The 19,408-nt window shown below is 35.1% G+C and overlaps 2 protein-coding genes across 2 annotated transcripts in view; one reads left to right on the top strand and one right to left on the bottom strand.

Moving 5' to 3' along the window:
- Positions 1 to 1,326: 1,326 nt before the first annotated feature.
- Positions 1,327 to 3,243, bottom strand: LOC111062548. Its single transcript, XM_039426903.1, has one exon. The coding sequence runs from the start codon at positions 3,241 to 3,243 to the stop codon at positions 1,327 to 1,329; it is 1,917 nt and encodes a 638-aa protein (XP_039282837.1).
- Positions 3,244 to 7,260: 4,017 nt separating this feature from the next.
- Positions 7,261 to 19,408, top strand: part of LOC111062549 (cyclin-dependent kinase 5 activator 1) — a 46,731-nt gene continuing 34,583 nt past the window's right edge. The window contains 2 exon segments of the mRNA XM_039426915.1: positions 7,261 to 9,574; positions 9,576 to 9,608. Coding sequence (XP_039282849.1) covers positions 8,852 to 9,574; positions 9,576 to 9,608 — 756 coding nt within the window. The 5' untranslated portion in view covers positions 7,261 to 8,851.

Below are 19,408 nucleotides of genomic sequence, written 5' to 3' on the forward strand. Positions count from 1 at the left end.
TATTTATAAGAGTGGGGAAATTTCAACTTCCATTTTCATCTTTACTCATCATAAATATAAACCTTTGCATTACCATTCATCACCTGGGTATAAAATACTTGTGAAAAGTTGTCTTTGTAAATAAACAGATAAGACAATAAGAGTGACAACAGATCTATTCAAGAAAAAAAGTTGTTGAACAGCTTCTTCAATGATAATCTTTCTCAGGACCATCCTATTGATATTGGACCACCCATCAATAAATTATTTTATTGATAAATCTCAATAGCAAATATTGATTGTCTAATGAGATATTGATTTATGTTCAAGACTATTGGAAATATACTATTGTTATTAATATGATTGGAAATAAATTGAAGATTGATTGGATGGTTAGGAAATTGATGTCTATTAATTGATATCCAATAAATTAATCATATTGGGTAGGTGGCATTCTCTTGGTACGTATTGTACTTCTAGGTTTCAGCTTGAAGCAAGTTGAGAGTTGGTTACTAAACCACTAATACTGTAGTTGAAAGTTGAAGGTTCAAATTACTGTATTTCTTAGTACCTAGTTCGGAACCAACTTACAATAATTTTATAAGTTCATTAATCTTTTATCATTTTTACTTTCTTTACCCGTTGCCTATTATCAGATAATAGATTCTATTATCTATTTGGGCATCATCTTCATCTGAGAAATAATAATTTTAAATCTCCGAATTTCAATATCTACTAATAGAATCAACTGCAAGGCAAAAATTAAGAACACATTTGATTTAATTATTCATATTTCATGATGAGTTGAAGCAACGACGGCAACTTTCATAATAGTTTTTATCAGAAACCACACTGAGAAATTTTTATTCTAATTTGATGATTTAATAGATAGGTAATAGATAATAGATTTAATAGATTCGGGTTTAATAGTGAAGCACTCTTTATTCCTTATCCTCCTTATCCTTGAAACTGTTTGAAACCTTCAAATAGCTATATACAGGAAATTAATTGAAGGAATCCGTTCATTCAAACTTCACCTTGTTCTAATTGTGTCTTTCTGTCTCTTACCCCATTCAATTTAAATATGAAGCCAAATATCCAAATAATCTATATTAAATATTAATTATCTGTATCCCGTATACAAATCATTAAATTTACTAGTCACAGGTTTTCAGCCTGCGCTCAGGTTTTCCTTATTTACCGGCTGTGCCAACAAGTAATATTTATATTATTCTATTCTATTGTGATTATAAATTCACTATTTGATCATTCACTAAGGTCATATTTTTTGCAACACATTAACAATATTCATTATTAATTATAACTAATTCTTTGTTATTATTGTTATTAAGAACGATGAGACTTTCTGCAACAGCACCGATACGTGACCAACTCAAGTAGGAAAACAACAGACGCCAGACTCAGTCCGACTACCAACGTGGTGAAAGCGACCGTTAAATGCTCCAAACTGAACGTGACGTTATCACTGCGCCACGTCTCCTGGTTGACCACGTTCACACTTTGCCGCTTGCTCATGTTGTTGAAGAACCAACTCTTGAAGAGACCGGCTGCCAACGACTGCCCGATAATCCTGTTGATCGACTCCATGTAGGGCGAGTTCACACCCACAGAGTAAGCACTGTGGTAGGCACGCGGACATTCCTTCACTAAATGCAGTAACGGATCTCCATTCTCAGTGACCAGGTTGATCTGATCGATAAGATCGCGCTCCTTGCCCAGAACGGCGATGTCTTTGTCGTAAGCGATACGCTTCCACCTGCCTCGGTTCGACTCGTCTTTGAAGTTGTAGATGAACTTCTTGAACAAACTAGACATGATAGCATTGTTTTCGGCCAAGAAAGTGTCGCCCAGGTTCTTGGAGGCTACGTACACCTTTAGGTGAGACTTGTCCAGGTCCTCCAGAGTGTTGATGTCTTTCTTGTAGGTGCGCGTGCTGAACGACTTCACGAGGTATGTTTGAAAAGTGTGTGCCATCAGCAGCGAGAAGATCACCACAAACACAACGAACACTCGCTCTGATGTTGTCCTCAGTTTGCGGCGGATTGACGAGTTCAAGAATATCTGCAACAGTTCAATTGCGAGCTGTACACTGTCCGGTTGTTTTCTGTCGATGACCGAGCGGACAATGAACCAGATGACAATGGACAACACGTAGCAGACGGCTAGCAAAATCCACACGTCCCGTTCGAAACACAACAGAATGAACATCCAGATGTGATTTTTCTCGGCTTTGGGTACTAGCACACACAGCTGATCGAAATCAAAAGGGGTGGTGAACTCCATTATGGACGCGCTGTACTGTTTGATGAATATACGATTGGTTAAGATTGGAGTCTCCCCGTAGGACAGTTTTGCCAGGGCACCTGTTAGAGTACCGTTCCTCAGTTTTTGTCCATACCGTTGACCGTCCTCTGGTACCAGGGTGATTGGGGTGAAATTCATTCTGTCAGCCAACAACTTGAGGAGGTAGCCATCAGCTGCCCCATAACTTCCATCCGGTCTCAAGATGGCGGTCTTTGTTGTGGGGAACATGGTGACTGTCAGTGGTTGTCCGTTTAGGTTGAGAATTCTTTCCCTCCTCAACTTCACCAACAACTCTTTCTGGTTTGCTCTGGTGTACGTGGATAATTTCATAATGTTGGGATCATACGAGTAGAGTTTTCTGAACTGTCTCGAACAAACAACAATCGTGTTGTCCACCCTGTGCTTGTCCCAGATTTGTTGCAGGAACGTCACCATCAGCTCAGTGCAGTCACTGTCTATCACGAAAACGTACAACTTGAGCGGATTCCAGAAGGTGGCCGTGTGCAGGTCGGCCACATACTTGAGGATGTGCTCCTCTTCTATGAGAATCATGACGGCTTGGAACCGGGTTCCCATCACTACAGAACCAAGATGGCGGTTGCTGTCGAGGTCGCTCATCATCACCATGGAACCAAAATGGTGGTTGCTGTCGAGGTCGCTCATCACCACGGGACCAAGATGGCGGTGGATGGATCCTATGAACCTGGACGGAGCCAAGCCTTTAGCTTCGCCCACAATTATCAGACCCATAGAGTAGGGGTCCACCCTTCTCACTCCTACTGCACACATATCAAAGAAGAATTTCGGCTCTCTGTAGCCCACACTTTTCTTTAGAGGAGTCAGTAGTTTATGGAGAGAGGACAACGAATCTTCACAACTAACTGGATTTGAGCTCAGAAATCCGGCGATGTAGAGAGACACAGTGAAACTGAAGATCATGATTCTAAAATAGCTGTCTAATTTTCTGAATGGTTCTTTATTTTGTGTTATGCATTATAGGGTTCACTGTATATTTATGTTATATTTGCAGGTATAACGTGCTCCGTAAGGGTCCAATTAAAAACTTGACAAACTGGAAACTCGACCTACTAGAACCTTGAAGAATTTGAAATAGTCCTATAACCAACCTCGGTAATTTAAGAATCTATATGCAAAATTTCAAGTTAATCAGTACAGTAGTTTAGTCGTGATGATGCGTCATTCGTGTATTTCTTATCCCGTACGTGAATAAGCCAATTCTTTCCCTTAGATGACGAGCTTATAGATTATGTAAAATGCTCTGGTGAATCTTGAATGTGTATATTCGATTTAAATTCAATTTATAAATAATAGATTATCTCCAAACTGATCTATTTTGAAGAAGTTTCAATACCATACTTTTTCTCCGCAATAAAGAGAGCTAACAGAGGCCGTTTTCAAGCAGATATAGCATATAGGAATGTTCACTGAACACCCAAGTATTCAAGACAATGTTATATGAAAGTCAGCACTAAATAATCTCACTTCCTCCAAAAATCTAAAAAATGTTTAAACTCTCATATACTTCTGAAGCTTATATTTGAAGTGCCGTAAGCAAGAGATGCGTTGAAGTAAATAGCATCAAGTATCCAATAATATATATACAGTATTCATATTATTTCTTCAAGTTCTTGATATTCATTATTGTAGAGAACTTTCCACACATTCTAACTCCATGAAGCTCCAGATATTCATAGAATATTATATAAGATTTCCGATCATATCTATATGATTTGTAATAATATTGTATCCACAAATAAATAAATAACTTCAAGTTACTCTACCGAGAACACTCCAGGAGTCATACTGGTTTATTTTGGAAAATCAAAAACTACCATTCTTGTCAACTCTTCTGTAAAGGGACATTTATTACGATAACAATTTCCCAAATTATTGTGCACTTGACATGTCTATTCCTAACGATTTTACCATCTATCAAGACAATCTTCTATTTGTCTATTTCCTAACAATCTACAATAAGGGGAAAACTAATGAAGCGGACTGTCCATTATTATTTTATGACATCTGGTTATAGTTGTTTTGACATCTCTGATTTTCCAAATCTTATTTCCACTTATAAGTGAAAAATTATGATATGTCATTATTCTCTTTATTCAAGAGATGAGAATATGTCAAACTTGTTTTAACGATGCTGGAAGCCAAACATTGTTGTTAAGGAGACAAGTCCTGATAGAAAGTTTATTGATTGATAAATCTCTACACATTGAGAAATCAATCAATCAATCATATATCAATTCATTTATTACAATGATCTATAACAATATAGATTGTATTTGAAATATTATTATGCTGGCTAATCTAATAATATGCGAGTGGGTTCATCTCTGTAAACTATTACTATCTTATATTTAGATTATGGAATTGGCAATCAATTAGCAGTGAATAATTTATTAGCAAGAAATTATCAAATAATGAAATGATTAATCCTTCTTATTTGATCAATGAGAAATGCTCAGCTCAATAATATTATGATATAATACTTTGTACCGTAGGTTTTGTTTGATTTCTCTTGCCATATTATCTTCAATCAGAAAACAAACGTATAATCTATCAAATAATATTATTCCAGTTCAACTTTATAACATAGAGAAAGGTGTCTCATTCTTCTCAATTTATATTGCATGACAATTTCTTTTCTTTCTCCTCCTCCTTCTCCTCTTCTTCCTCCTCCTCCTTATCCTCTTCCTCCATCTCTTTTTCCTACTCCTCCTCCTCCACCACTTCCTACTTCTTCTGCTCCTCCACCTATTCTTCCTTCTCCTTATCCTCCTCCTCCTCATACTCCTCCCCCACCTCTTCATCCTCCTTATCCTCCTTCTCATTCACCTCTCCCTCCGCCACTTCCTCCTCATCCTCCTCCTTCACCTCTTCTTCCTCCTCCTTCTCCTCCATCCCATCCTCCTCCATCACCTCTTCTTCCTTCTCCTTTTCCTCCACCTCTTCTTCCTCATCCTCCTCCTCCACCTCTTCTTCCTCCTCCTTCTCCTCCTTCCCATCCTCTTCCACCATCTCTTCTTTTTCCTCCTAGTTCCTTACCTTCCCATCCTCCTCCACCTCTTCTCCTTCTTCATCGTTCGTCTACTGTCTAATCCTTCTTTCTTGCTTCTCTCTTCTTCTTCTTCTTCCATCTTCTTCTTATTCTTCTTAAATAAATAAAGATTTGTCATTGGTTACAAAGTATAACTGATTACTGTAGCCTACTTCTAACATTACGTAGGGTACCGAGACTGATAAGAACTAATGAACCTCAATAAAGAAAACAATTTTTTCAAGTATTTTAAGTATAATTACATATAAAATAGAGTGTACTGTTGCTAAATACTGATAATTTTATTTTAGTACAATATCTTCACGCGTTTCAAATTATCCCCAATATTGAAGTATTTATTTGAATACAAATCAAACATTGAATCGTAGGCCTTTCAAATAATATAACAGTTATTGGTTACAAGTATTGCATTATCTTCAACATTATGGCCCGGTTGCACAACAGCCGGTTAAATTTTAACCGTGATTAATTTCCCGAGAACCAATCAGAGAAGTCGTTTCAGAAAAGACTACTTCTTTGATTGGTTCTCGTGAAATTAATCACGGTTAAAATTTGACCGGCTTTTGTGCAACCAACGAGCTCCAATACCGAAGATCATTCTAGTATTTAATTACAAATCAAATACAGTCAGCCTACGATACTCAGATTTAATAGATCTACAGTAAGATTACTGTTTTCATTTAGTATGTTCACCTTATAATAATGGCAGTGGATAAAGGTAGGAGAATAGCGTTGCCGATTCTCTGCCTTTCCACTGCCTTCCATAGAGGATAGCTGATACCCGTACATTTGGCCATTCTTGTTTAAAATAATCATCATTCGTCAAGATGAAAATATATTTTCAAATGACTGTATAATAAATTTTCATTCTTGTATAAGTATATTCTGCTCATTCTTGTCTCTTTTTTCTTCAGCATGTTGTGACTAAATAATTTTATAAAGGGTACTTAGATTTCTATTTTTATTTATTTGCTCATTCTTGTTTAAAATAATCATTATTGAGAATAGAATAGAATATTTATTTTCGCCAAAATACAATATACTACATAAGACAAAATGTAAATAAATTATAATGAATCTTTGGCACAGCCAGCAAAGTCAGACTTGTGCGCTAGCTGAGAGTTTGTAGAACAGTAGAAAGCAGCAAAAGAATGAAAAAACAAGATTAATGAAAATAAAAAATAGCCTACTAATAGTAATTCTAATAAATAATACAATGAAGAACAAATATGAAGTAATTTCGTGTTAAAGAAGATTCGTATTCGTCAAGAAGATATATTTTTGGATGATTTTAGTAATACATTTTTATATTTGAGATGAAATATTTTGTTAATTGATTATATTTCTACATTTAAACGATCTGGCAAAGGTTCAAAAGGATAGCGCTATCTGCTTTGTAGAGTGATAGACAAGGATAACAACACTAATGTTAATCAAATACTTCCATAATAGTGTGGTGATAACATTATCAGATAAATATTTTTCACCGGTAGACAGTCAGACCTGTACTAAAATGAAGTACTCAGTGCCGGTTGCACAAAAGCCGGTTAAATTTTAATCGTGATTAATCCCACGAGAACCTATCAGAGAAGCCGTCTTTTCAAAAACTACTCCGATAGGTTCTCGTGAAATTAATCACGGTTAAAATTTAACCGGCTTTTGTGCAACCGAGGCTCAGTCTCCAGTCAAACAAGGCCCAGAGTATCGAGCATTACCCCTCAGCATCACTTCCCCTCCTCGCCTGCGATTGTGAGGGTGGATCACGTGATCTTATCGACCTCCACCCCTCCTCCTTCTCCTCGGTAACCATGGTGATGACACCCCTCCCCACCACCCCAACCGTCGGGTGGAGTTTTCCCCACATTTTCACACTGCCTCCTCAGTGTTGCAAGGTCTGCAGTAGTGAACACTACCTAGGTGGGACGCTATAGAGGGTCGGCGATTAAAATCGCTAGCTGCTCTCTGCTATCGCGATGCTATTTTTAATAAAACTGTAATATAATTGATAGGGTTAGGTTAGGTACAAAGTGAGTTTGTGGTCACAACTGGATGGGATTGTGTTGTGAATATATATAGTGCAAGTGTGCAAGTGTTTGTGTATTGATAAAAGTTGTTGAATAACGAAAAACGATTTGCAAAAATCACCTACGATCTGATGTTTGTGTAGATTTGATCAAATACACAGAAACCAACGAAATTGAATTATAATCAACACGAATAAGTGTTGATAACAAGTGTGTTTTTTCTGACAAACCCGTGATTGAAACTACAATCCATAGGATTGATATACCGTATTTAGGTTACTACATTATACTCTGTGGAATATCACCAATTAGATAACTACGCTACAATAAATACCACGCGTAATGGAAACTAATTTGTATGAAAGATTCAACAATTTTTTGAGCTAAATCAGAGGACCGTACTGTGTGAAATTAAATCGTTTAATTTTATAACGTTTTCAACAGTTTTTTGTGTGGCTTCAACACAACTTTGAGGTACATTGCAAGCGATTTGACTTAGAATGAGTGCAAAAACTGGATTTTAAACAGTGTGATCTCAAACTTACCACTGCGATAAAGATATCGCAGGTCACAGCGTATGACTACACCCTCTGTGGTGTAGATATAGGACTTCTATTTCAAGCTTAACAATCGAGAACCATTTTGAAAACATACCCTAAGATATGGTTTCGAAGCTTGTAGGACTTTAGCTGTATTTCAAGCTTTACAATCTAGAACGATTGTAAAAAACATACCCTGTTTCGTATAACTCAACTAAGATAACGTTTTGAACCTTATAGGTTTTTCCTCATTTCCAGATCTACAATTTATTGAAACCGCTTGTAAAACATTTCCTGTTTCAATAAATATCTCAGTCAAGATAACGTTTTGAAGCTTATAGAACGTCTACCCTACTTCAAGCTTTACGATTTAGAACGGTTGTGAAACATAACTGTCTACCCTATTTCAAGATTTACGATTGTAAACAATCTAGAATCGCTCTAGTTTGTTTGGAGTGAAGACATCGCGATAAAAATCGCCTGATCGACGATCGTTGTGGTTAGAATCGTGTGTTATTACGTACGACAACCGTACGACAACTGTATCAAGTACGTATACATAGAACGACAAACATTTCTTGATTGAATTTGATCGTTGAGGTTGGAATCGTATGTGATTACGTACGACAACTGTACGACAACTACTACGTATGTATAAGTACGTACTACTATCAAGTACGTATACATAGAACGACAAAACGTTTTTTGATTGAATTTGATAGTTGAGATTGAAATCGTGTGTGATTTTGGACGACAACTAACTACTAAGTACGTATAAATAGTTCAACAACCGTCTACTTTTACGTTTGTCTCTTACGTACGTATAAATAGTGCGATATTAATTGAATTAATTTAGATTTGAGCGGGCAATGAGCACACTGCCAACTTGATAAGGAATGGGCACAGTGCTGAGTTTTAGTCCCCGCGAGCGGCGGACAATCTACACGACCACTGCCAGCCATCATCACCACCCCTCTCACTCACCCCTCACCCTCAACAACCTGACCAGCTACGAACAGCTCAACAACGCCAAAAACGCCATGAGCGCCTCACTAGCGCCCCAACAACAACCACCCAACAACAACCATCACAACAACATTAACAACGAGAACGCACGAATTATCTCCGAGAAGAACGCTCTGGAGAAAAATTTCAAGAAACATTCTCTGTTCATCAACGCGCTCAGCTGGAAACGATTTTCCACCACCAACAACAACAAGAAGAAATTGGATAACAAGAACAAAAACCTGAGCGCCAGTTTTCGGCAACCGCTGGTCGACAACATCAACCCGATTGTTGTCGATAAAAACAAGAATGTGCAGAAGGCTACGGCGATATCCTGCTACTACCCGCCGAAGGGTGTTGTTGTGTCGACGCCCAGCTTGGATGTGGTGCGTGCCAACAACACTAACAACAACAACAGTAATCTGCTGTTGAGTGAGAAGTTAGCGCCGAAAGTGGTGTTGTTGCCGCCGGCCAAGGTGCGTGCGCCCGCCAAGAAGACGGTGATTCAGGCGTCCACTTCGGAGCTGTTGAAGTGTTTGGGCATCTACCTGCACACCAAGTGCTATCGGCTCAAGGACTTCCAGGCTGGGGATGCGGTCATGTGGCTCAGGACGGGTCGACAGGAGTCTGCTGCTGCAGGGCTGGCAGGTGAGCAATCGATCTACATTCACATTTTTGAAAATCTAATCATGTTTTATTTGTGTGTCAAATTATCTATTAATATCAAAGCACTTCGAAAACGAATGCGATTGATTTAAAGCTTTGAATAAAAAAGTAAATTCGTATGGCTTTTGTTGGTGGGGAGTCCCTTGCGGGATGGTCCCACCGCCTGAATATATAATTTAAGCCGTCAATGGGCCTTACGACTGTCATACTTCAGCCGGGACCGACAATTTAACGTGCCCATCCGATAACACGGGAGTGATCTGGTTAAAAAACTTTATGTAATGAGAGCTTTGAATTAAGAACACTATTGAAGGGCCCGTTTCCGAGCTCGGGAAGCAATATTTAATACCACTTTTGATCATTAAATCATTGAAAATATATTTCCTTGAAGAATAAAATATAATTGATCATTTTTGATAAGAATGAACCTTTAATATTACATAATATATACTGGTATCAGCTATCCTCTGGGCAGTGGCAAGGCAGAGAATCGGCAACGCTGTTCTTTTATCCACTGCCAATATAACGTAGACCTCGCTGTAGATAAGGGCTGGTTTCCGAGCTCGGGATTTAGCTAAGTTCAGACTTTAAACGGCTGGATCAGAAAATTGGCTTTCCAAAACGGGGTGTAGCACTACCTCCGCAAACAAAGCCATATAGTTCATGACAGGTGGTTGATGGTAACGTCAGAACAGATAGGGCTCCTACACCAATAAAAACACTAGCTGATGTAGATCAGCTGAAATCAACAAATTTTTATTGGTGTAGGAGCCCTACCTGTGCTGACGTCACCGGAATGCACGATGGCTTTGTTTATGGAGGTAGTGGGTGTAGTCGCAGTCCACGGTTAAATTAAATTTCGAAAAACTAGAAAATTGAACACAAAATAAAAATACAGAGAAAATAGTGTAAAGTATCAGCTATTTTGAATTATTTAGGAATGTTTCATTTCGCCAAGGAAAAACGTTTCCAATTATAGAAATTACAAAAAAAGATTGTCATAAAAACTGCGACTACGCCCCGTTTCGGAAAGCCAATCTTCTGACTCCAGCTGTTTAAAATTCAGAACTTAGACCGGCCCCACCATGAATACTATGAATTACAAGATATTCTAATTGAAGAAGCGTTATTTGTGTGTATGTGTGTGTGTGTGTGTGTGTGTGGTGTGTGTGTGTGTGTGTGTGTGTGTGTATATGAGTGTATGTGCGTCTGTGTACACGATATCTCATCTCCCAATTAACGGAATGACTTAAAATTTGGAACTTAAGGTCCTTACACTATAAGGATCCGACACAAAAATTTTCGATCAAATGCAATTAAAGATGGCGGCTAAAATGGCAAAAATGTTGTCAAAAACAGGGTTTTTCGCGATTTTCTCAAAAACGGCTCCAACGATTTTGATCAAATTTATTCCTAGAAAAGCCATTGATAAGCTCTATCAACTGCCACAAGTCTCATATCTGTAAAAATTTCAGGAGCACTGCAACATCTATGCAAAGTTTGATTTTAGATTCCAACTATCAGGCTTCATATACAATTAAAACGAAAAATTTCAAGTCGAAAAGATTGAGCATGAAAATCTCTACAATTAATTTTCACCTAAAATTGAAAATAAGCTCGAAATTCGAGAAAATACGATTATTCAATTGCAAACTGTTGGCAACTGTTGATTCTATTAAATAATTCACTATGAAGAGATAGCAGATCTCGTGTGTCTGCAGCGCTATTGTCCTGTCACCAGCTGGCTCAGATCTTAGAAAAGTAGACTTGAGATGCGCGGGAACACTAGCGTCAGTTGATCAATTTTTATAACGGCAAGGGAAATTGTGTGAGTGCGCCACACCAGATTTTTGTATGCATCTTAATGGAAATAGAAAGTATTATCATTATGAAGTAGTAGACAATTAATATCCCCAAGATATCCCAGGGTAGAAGCATAGACAAAAGATAGCATATCCATGATGAGATGGATATAAATATCCTATGGTATGGGTAGTTTATGTTCCAAATTTCAAACTGATTTTTGTCAACTCAAGCCGATTACTGTCGACTACTGTCTATTATTACTGTTTTGACCGAGTGTTGTAGAAGGGGTGAAGAACAGGTACAGTGATCACGTTGTGAGTTCCTCATTTTATCTTATAGATCATTCAATATGGATGTGACCAGAGTCCAATTTACTCTTCAGATTTGAACTAATAATTTCTGTCAATATCAGAGAATACTCTTACAAGGCATTGAATATTCCTGGCTTCAATACTGCCGATACCTGTTAATAGACAACTCCAATCGTAGATTGACAGCTTATTCAGGTATTCTCTCATGGGGGAATATTACTGTAATTACAGGCAATATTGGTAATGTTACTTCATCATTAATTTACTTCTGGTTAGTCCCAATGCACTCAAGTATAACTGATCAATTAATGTTCTCGAATTAAATAAAATTTTGATCTTACTTAGACTAGCACGTATTAGAAACTAGACAAGCTGAAAACATGACCTACTGAAATCTTGAAGAATTTAAAAAAGGCCTAAAACCATCCTTGGTAGATTGAGAATCTATACGCAAAATTTCAAGTTAATCAGTCCAGTAGTTCAGACGTGATGATGCGTCGAATTAAGAATAAGAATGATTTTTATTCCTTTAGTGCATACAAACAATGCCATCGGAAACGTCAAACTATGCATTATAAATACATTATAATAAAATATCAGAATCTATATATATATATATATAAGCGAAATGGCATTCACTCACTGACTGACTGACTGACTGACTCACTCACTCACTCACTCACTCACTCGCAGAACTAAAAATCTACCGGACCAAAACGTTCAAATTTGGTAGGTATGTTCAGTTGGCCCTTTAGAGGCGCACTAAGAAATCTTTTGGCAATATTTCAACTCTAAGGGTGGTTAAAAGTTTAAAGTTCGTCTTTTAGCATGTATATTCTTCTTATTCCAATATCTTAATTATAATTGAAATGTCCATACCATATGTTAATATAGAACTATAATCTAGAGAGAGTACCTCTTCGAAACAGTTGTTAACTGGAAACTAAATTAATAATTTTGTCAGGTTGGCATTAAGTTGAGTTGACTTTGTTAGGTTGGCACCAAGTTGAAGATTGAAATGCATAATTTATCGCGGAAAAATTGATTGGACATCTGGCTAAACGGATATGGCGAGCGAAGCGAGCCTGACGGCTAGTTATAGAATAAAAGTTTCATTCCATTCAGGACACAAACAATGCTATTGGAAACCTCTATTTAAGGTTTCCTTCATATATGTAAATAAAACAATAATATTCTTTCCTCGACCAATCCTTTATTATATTTATTATAGATGATGTTTTTAATTGATCATACTCTAGCAATAACATAATATTGTATTACATCCGTCTTCAAGTTTAATCATGAATAAAGAAAAAATACTAGAGAGTGATAATTTTTATCAAAACATCAGAATAAATTTCATATGACGAATTTGATTCTTTTTTCTTTAGAAAATGGTAATCTCCTCTCAGTTCCCAGCCAGCACGTGATTAACATTGTTCTGCTATCCTTGTCTATCACTAGTAGTTCTGTGAACAGTAGACCTCACGCAGTATTCTCATCCACAAGTTTCTGATTAAAACTGTAGACCTTATGGAAATACAGCAATAGTGTGTAATCACTTGTCAGCTGATTTATGATGAATAATATTCTAAAGTCTGATTTTTACTCTAATATTTGCGTATGAAGGAGGCTCCTTTTTCCTTTTATATTATCCTCGAAATGCAAAATTTCCAAAAACCTTGTATATACGTCGACGCGCAATTAAAAAAGGAACATACCTGTCAAATTTCATGAAAATCTATTATCGCGTTTCGCCGTAAATGCACAACATATAAACATATAAACATTTAAACATTCAAACATTTAAACATTAAGAGAAATGCCAAACCGTCGACTTGAATCTTAGACCTCACTTCGCTCGGTCAATTAATATCCAACAAATTACCTTATCTAACAAAGCAGTTACCTTTCTAGTCCTGCACTGTTGCAGAATCGTTTGAATGCTTGGGAGAAATATAATAAAGTACTGTAGCAGAATTATAATCCCAATTCTGAAAATGTAATATCAAATCACGAAGAAATATATTTTCTTGATCAATAAAATTAATATATTTGTAATAGAACTGATCATCATTGACAAGAACCAACAATAATTAATATTAATTAATTAAACTGCAAGGGTCTAATTAAAATCTTGAAGAATTTTAAATAGGCCTTTAACAATCCTCGGTAAATTAATAATCTATGTACAAAATTTCAAGTTAATCAGATAACAGATCAGATTTCAGTTATTCAGACGTAATTATCATGATAATATTCGTGTATTTCCTATCCCGTAATCTTTTCTTCATAATATCATAGATATATATATATATATATATATATATTATATATATATATATATATATATATATATATATATATATATTATATATATTGTGATGAATCTTTCAAATAGATCTCATGAAAAGAGAGAAAAAATTGTGATTACCTTTTAAAATGAAAGAATTGCTAAAGGAATAGTTAGCGACCGAGCGATAAAGCTTACTTATCAATAACTGTATATTTGATAAGAGTACCGTTCTGTACTGAATATTTTTCTAGGAAAATTATTCAATAAATTATAATTATTTTGCAAATAAAGCACAAATATTTATGAATCGCTCACTGATTTTGAGGTTACACTTGTTTACTATCGATCAGATGTTTTTAAAACAGTTCGAACGCAGCTGACTGATTCGAAGTATTATCAAATGTCATGCCGGTTTTCATGCAAGGTAAAATATCATCTCTAAAAATTATAAACTATCAATAAAGGACCAAGAATTTCAAATAAAAAAATAAAATGTATGTGTTATCGTTGAAATTATTATTATTTAAGAAATTATATTATATGTCAGGTCTTATTGTAACTAAATAGGTCATAGCATGAAATTATATTATTGATAAAATGGCAGAAATTATTTATAACAATCTCAAACCTAATAAAAATTGTACAAGAGTATTAATTCATAACGACTTAATTCAACTGAACCACATGGTAATTAAATCTCTTTGGCAGGTCTAAGCCAATCACAGTGCATAGAAATAGCACCAAGACAGTGATCGTTTGAAAGCAACACATGTTAATCTATTATCAGACAACAACCCTGCCTTATCAGTTACACTAGCACATGTACATTGTATGAGAGAAACTATGTCTAGAAGATTAAGCAGTTTTAAGGATTACCTAAATTGAATCATTATTGTAATTAAAAGAATTATATTCTACTGCTTGCCACTGACGTCATGTTTACGTCACAAGCGTTCTACCAATGGCAAATTTTTATGCAAATTATTACATCGAGATTCTGAGAAGCAAGGTCTAGCCTAAAAGCTTAGAGAAAAGACAGCACTTCCCTTTTGAAATCCTCACCGTGCAGATCTCTTTCTATAGTTACCAAGACCTATTTGTGAAAATTTCTTGTTCGATTTTAAATGTTCTATTTGTGAGCCGATATTTTAGGCCAATTTATTTGTTATTTGAAAATTTCTGTTTTCATCAATCGATAAATTTAAAAGTTTAAAGTAAATTATCCATAATTAATTGGTGAAGGAAATATTAAATTAAAATTCCCCACGTGCTGAAATTGAAGCCTGGATTGCCGCCGATCAAACGATTTTGATCTAAAGAAGAAAACCACGACCGCCAAGGAATTCACGTGAGTTATAAGTTTTAAAAAGGGGCCCCAATCTACGCTTCGAAAAATATTTCAGTGCAGAAACATAAATTTTTCTTCGTTAAATTATTGGCCACGCCGACAAGCGCTTTAGCATTTAAGAATCTAGAATTTATTCATATTAAATTTATAAGAATTGTAGTTGATTAACTATCCTCCGCTGCCTGACCACGACCCCGAACATTTTAAAAAATATTTTCTATAATCATTTTTCACTATTTTTCAAACTGTTAGATTTTATCAATTGTAAAATTCTGTCGAATCACGCATGGTATCATGCAAGCACAAGAACATTTTTAACTCCTTTTGTTAATGCTAAATTATTATCAACCTGTAAATCAAATTCTGAATCTGCACTGTATGATTACATATTTTATTATAATATATTCCAGTTTTGTTAATTCGCTTTCTGAGTTCGATTATTTCTTAAGCCTGTCAATTATTGTGTCTGATACGTTCTATATCATCAAGAACCGATCGAATACGATCATTGGAATAATTGAATCAAGCTGGATATTGGAACAGGTCTAAGTGGATGTAGCGAGTGGGGTCAGATCGAGATATTTATTCTTTGTCCTTACCTGCTCATATATCAGCTTTTATCTGTTACCTACCTCGACTTAGGAGCGAACACATCAATTGTACAGCAGTGGCAGCCATAGATCATATAAATTCCTACAATAGAGCTTAAAACCCGACAAGACTCTGTTCTCGAAGTATATTCTGAACGATATTTGGTCCAAATACCGTATTTTAATCCTTCAGAACTTATTAGAGACGCAGTCCCGTAAATTATCTACATCGGGATTTTTGCTCGACCTGTATGATTTTGTATGCTCATTCTTCACAGGTAATAATTTTAAGGTATCCGTATTCAGTGTTTAGCGATCGCTACACTGCTTATTAAAAACTTCATCATTATACAATTTGTCATTAGAGAATCAAGGGTGAGCGAGCGTTTAGGCCTCCCGCGATTCCGACAATTGTATTGAGTCTTGTAGTGAGTCAATCAGTCTGGTGTTCACTCAGCGTCCTCACACGCCATTGCAAAATTTATAGCCGCTACACCATTGACTCAGTACAAGATTCACTCTACATGTGTGAAGCCTTCAAATACCGCTCCACATGATTTGCCGGCCCAACGTGAGGCATTTAGATTCGGCACCACAATATATATATATATATATATATATATATATATATATATATATCGGGATAACGTAAGTCACAGCTATTTACGCGTACTATAGAAGGCGGTTGCAAAAGAGAATTGGCAACCACGTCATCCTATCAATTTCACTGACTTTATAACGAGAGTCTCACTAATTTGAACTCTGTGAGATTAATATTATCATATCATCTATAATACTAGTAGTTCTGTGAACAGTAGACCTCGCGCTCAGTAAGTAACATTGACCTGTTGTTATATTTTCTCAAAATTAATAAACAGTTTATCAATTTAAAATGTCTAGAAAAAATCCTAAATAAACATAGAAAAAATAGAGCTTTTTGTTCTATCGTACCGTGACGTGTCGTCCCGGAATGTGAGTGTGAGCGCTGTTATCAGGTCTGGCTGCAACTATCTTCAACGTTGATGAAAGATACATTTTCAGGATGTTCGATGTTTTTGAACGGGTAGTATTATAGTCCACTAGACAGCTGATTTATGATGAATAATTCTATAGTCTGATTTTTACTCTAATATTGGCGTATGAAGGAGGCTCCTTTTTCCTTTTATATTATCTTTGAAATTCAAAATTTCCAAAAACCTTGTATATACGTCAATTAAAAAAGGAACATACCTGTCAATTTCATGAAAATCTATTACCGCGTTTCGCCGTAAATGCCAAACATAAAACATTTAAACATTTAAACATTTAAACATTTAAACATTTAACATTTAAACATTTAAACATTTAAACATTTAAACATTTAACATTAAACATTTAAACATTTAAACATTTAAACTTTAAACATTTAAACATTTAAACATTTAAACATTTAAACATTTAAACATTAACATTTAAACATTTAAACATTTAAACATTTAAACATTTAAACATTAAACATTTAAACATTTAAACATTAAACATTTAAACATTTAAACATTTAAACATTTAACATTTAAACATTTAAACATTTAAACATTTAAACATTTAAACATTTAAACATTTAAACATTTAAACATTTAAACATTTAAACATTTAAACATTTAACATTTAAACATTTAAACATTAAACATTTAAACATTTAAACATCTAAACATTTAAACATTTAAACATTTAACATTTAAACATTTAAACATTAAACATTTAAACATTTAAACATCTAAACATTTAAACATTTAAACATTTAACATCTAAACATTTAAACATTTAAACATTTAAACATTTAAACATTTAAACATCTAAACATTAAACATTTAACATTTAAACATTTAACATTTAAACATTTAAACATTTAACATTTAAACATTTAAACATTTAAATATTTAAACATTTAAACATTTAAACATTTAAACATTTAAACATTTAAACATTTAAACATTTATACATTTAAACATTTAAACATTTAAACATGAGGAGAAATGCCAAACCGTCGACTTGAATCTTAGACCTCACTTCGCTCGGTCAATTAATTTCATAATATTAATTACTCATTCAATAATAAATTCCTCTTATAAACTGCATTATATACATCTTCTGTCTCTCAGGGCTACGATTTTCTCTTTTCTTGTCCCTAACTGTGAAATTCTTACTATTTCCTGCTGTTTCAATGTTCGCTTGCTTGTTCAATAAGAGATAGCAATAATTTTTTTCTTCTCGCTTCTTCTTCTCTATCTTCTTCTTCGTCAGAGGTCGTCACCCTCGCTAATTGAAGTGTGCGAGCACATGGCTCTCCACCCCCCACCACCACCCCAATCGTGAAAGATTCACCCTCTGCTGTTTCTGAAAATAGAAGCACCCTAGAAGAAAATGTTTAGACGGGGGTTAGTAACACCCCACTAGGAAATAAAAAGAATCTTCCGCCACCCTTATTGCAGTCTGAATTAATGTGTTTTAGTGCGTCTGTACTGCATAATAAGTGCATCGAGTTGTTTTTCTGTGTTATGTCGCTTTTTTTTAGAGACTCAGAAAAAATTTGATGATTTTTTTTCTCTCATGAAAATTGACACAAAGCTTTTCTTGGAGAGGCGTCACAGTAGCATTCTCGAATCTGAAACAAACACGAAATCTGCCATTTGATAAAAATGACAACTTTTGAAAGATTGTAGCGTGTTCCTAATTTTGACTAGAGACTATAGTGAGGTCCACGTTATAATGGCAGTGTTTGATTGACTATGTATGGTATTGCTATCCTTGTCTATCATTCAACAAAGCGGATAGCGCTACCGTATCTCTTTCTCGCTTTGCCCTGTTACCAGATCGTCTTTTAACAATGTAGAATTGATAATTGATTAACAAAATATTTCATATTAATGTTGAAAATTCATTATGGAATTATTGAAAAATATAATTTCTTGCTCAATAAAATAAAATTGATTATTTTAAACGAGAATGAACAGTTAATATTACATCAATAAACCTGTATCAGCTACCGTCTATATTTATTTATTTATTTATTTATTTAATTACAATATGGGCGCATACAGGGCAAGCCCCAAAAATTGCTCCCCAATCAAAACAATAGAAAATACATCAATTCTTAAATATAGAAGGCATTGAAGGCATTGAAGGCGTTATAGAAGGCATTGACAAGACAGAGGATCGGCGAAGTTGTACTCCTACCTCTCCACTGCCATTATAACGTGGAACTCACTGTAATAGTGTGAATATTAAGTGGGTATTATTGTAGTTGTTTTTGTGTATCTTATATTGTTTTTCAGGTTTTTGAACTGGAATGAACTTTGATTCGTACTTTCAAGATTTTATGTGAGAATATTTGACCATGGTTTATTGAATTTACTAACTTGTTGCTTAGTTGTCGAAATTAAAGCAATTTT

This window comes from Nilaparvata lugens, chromosome 1 (genome assembly GCF_014356525.2).
Source record: "Nilaparvata lugens isolate BPH chromosome 1, ASM1435652v1, whole genome shotgun sequence".
NCBI classification, from domain to species: Eukaryota; Metazoa; Arthropoda; class Insecta; order Hemiptera; family Delphacidae; genus Nilaparvata; species Nilaparvata lugens.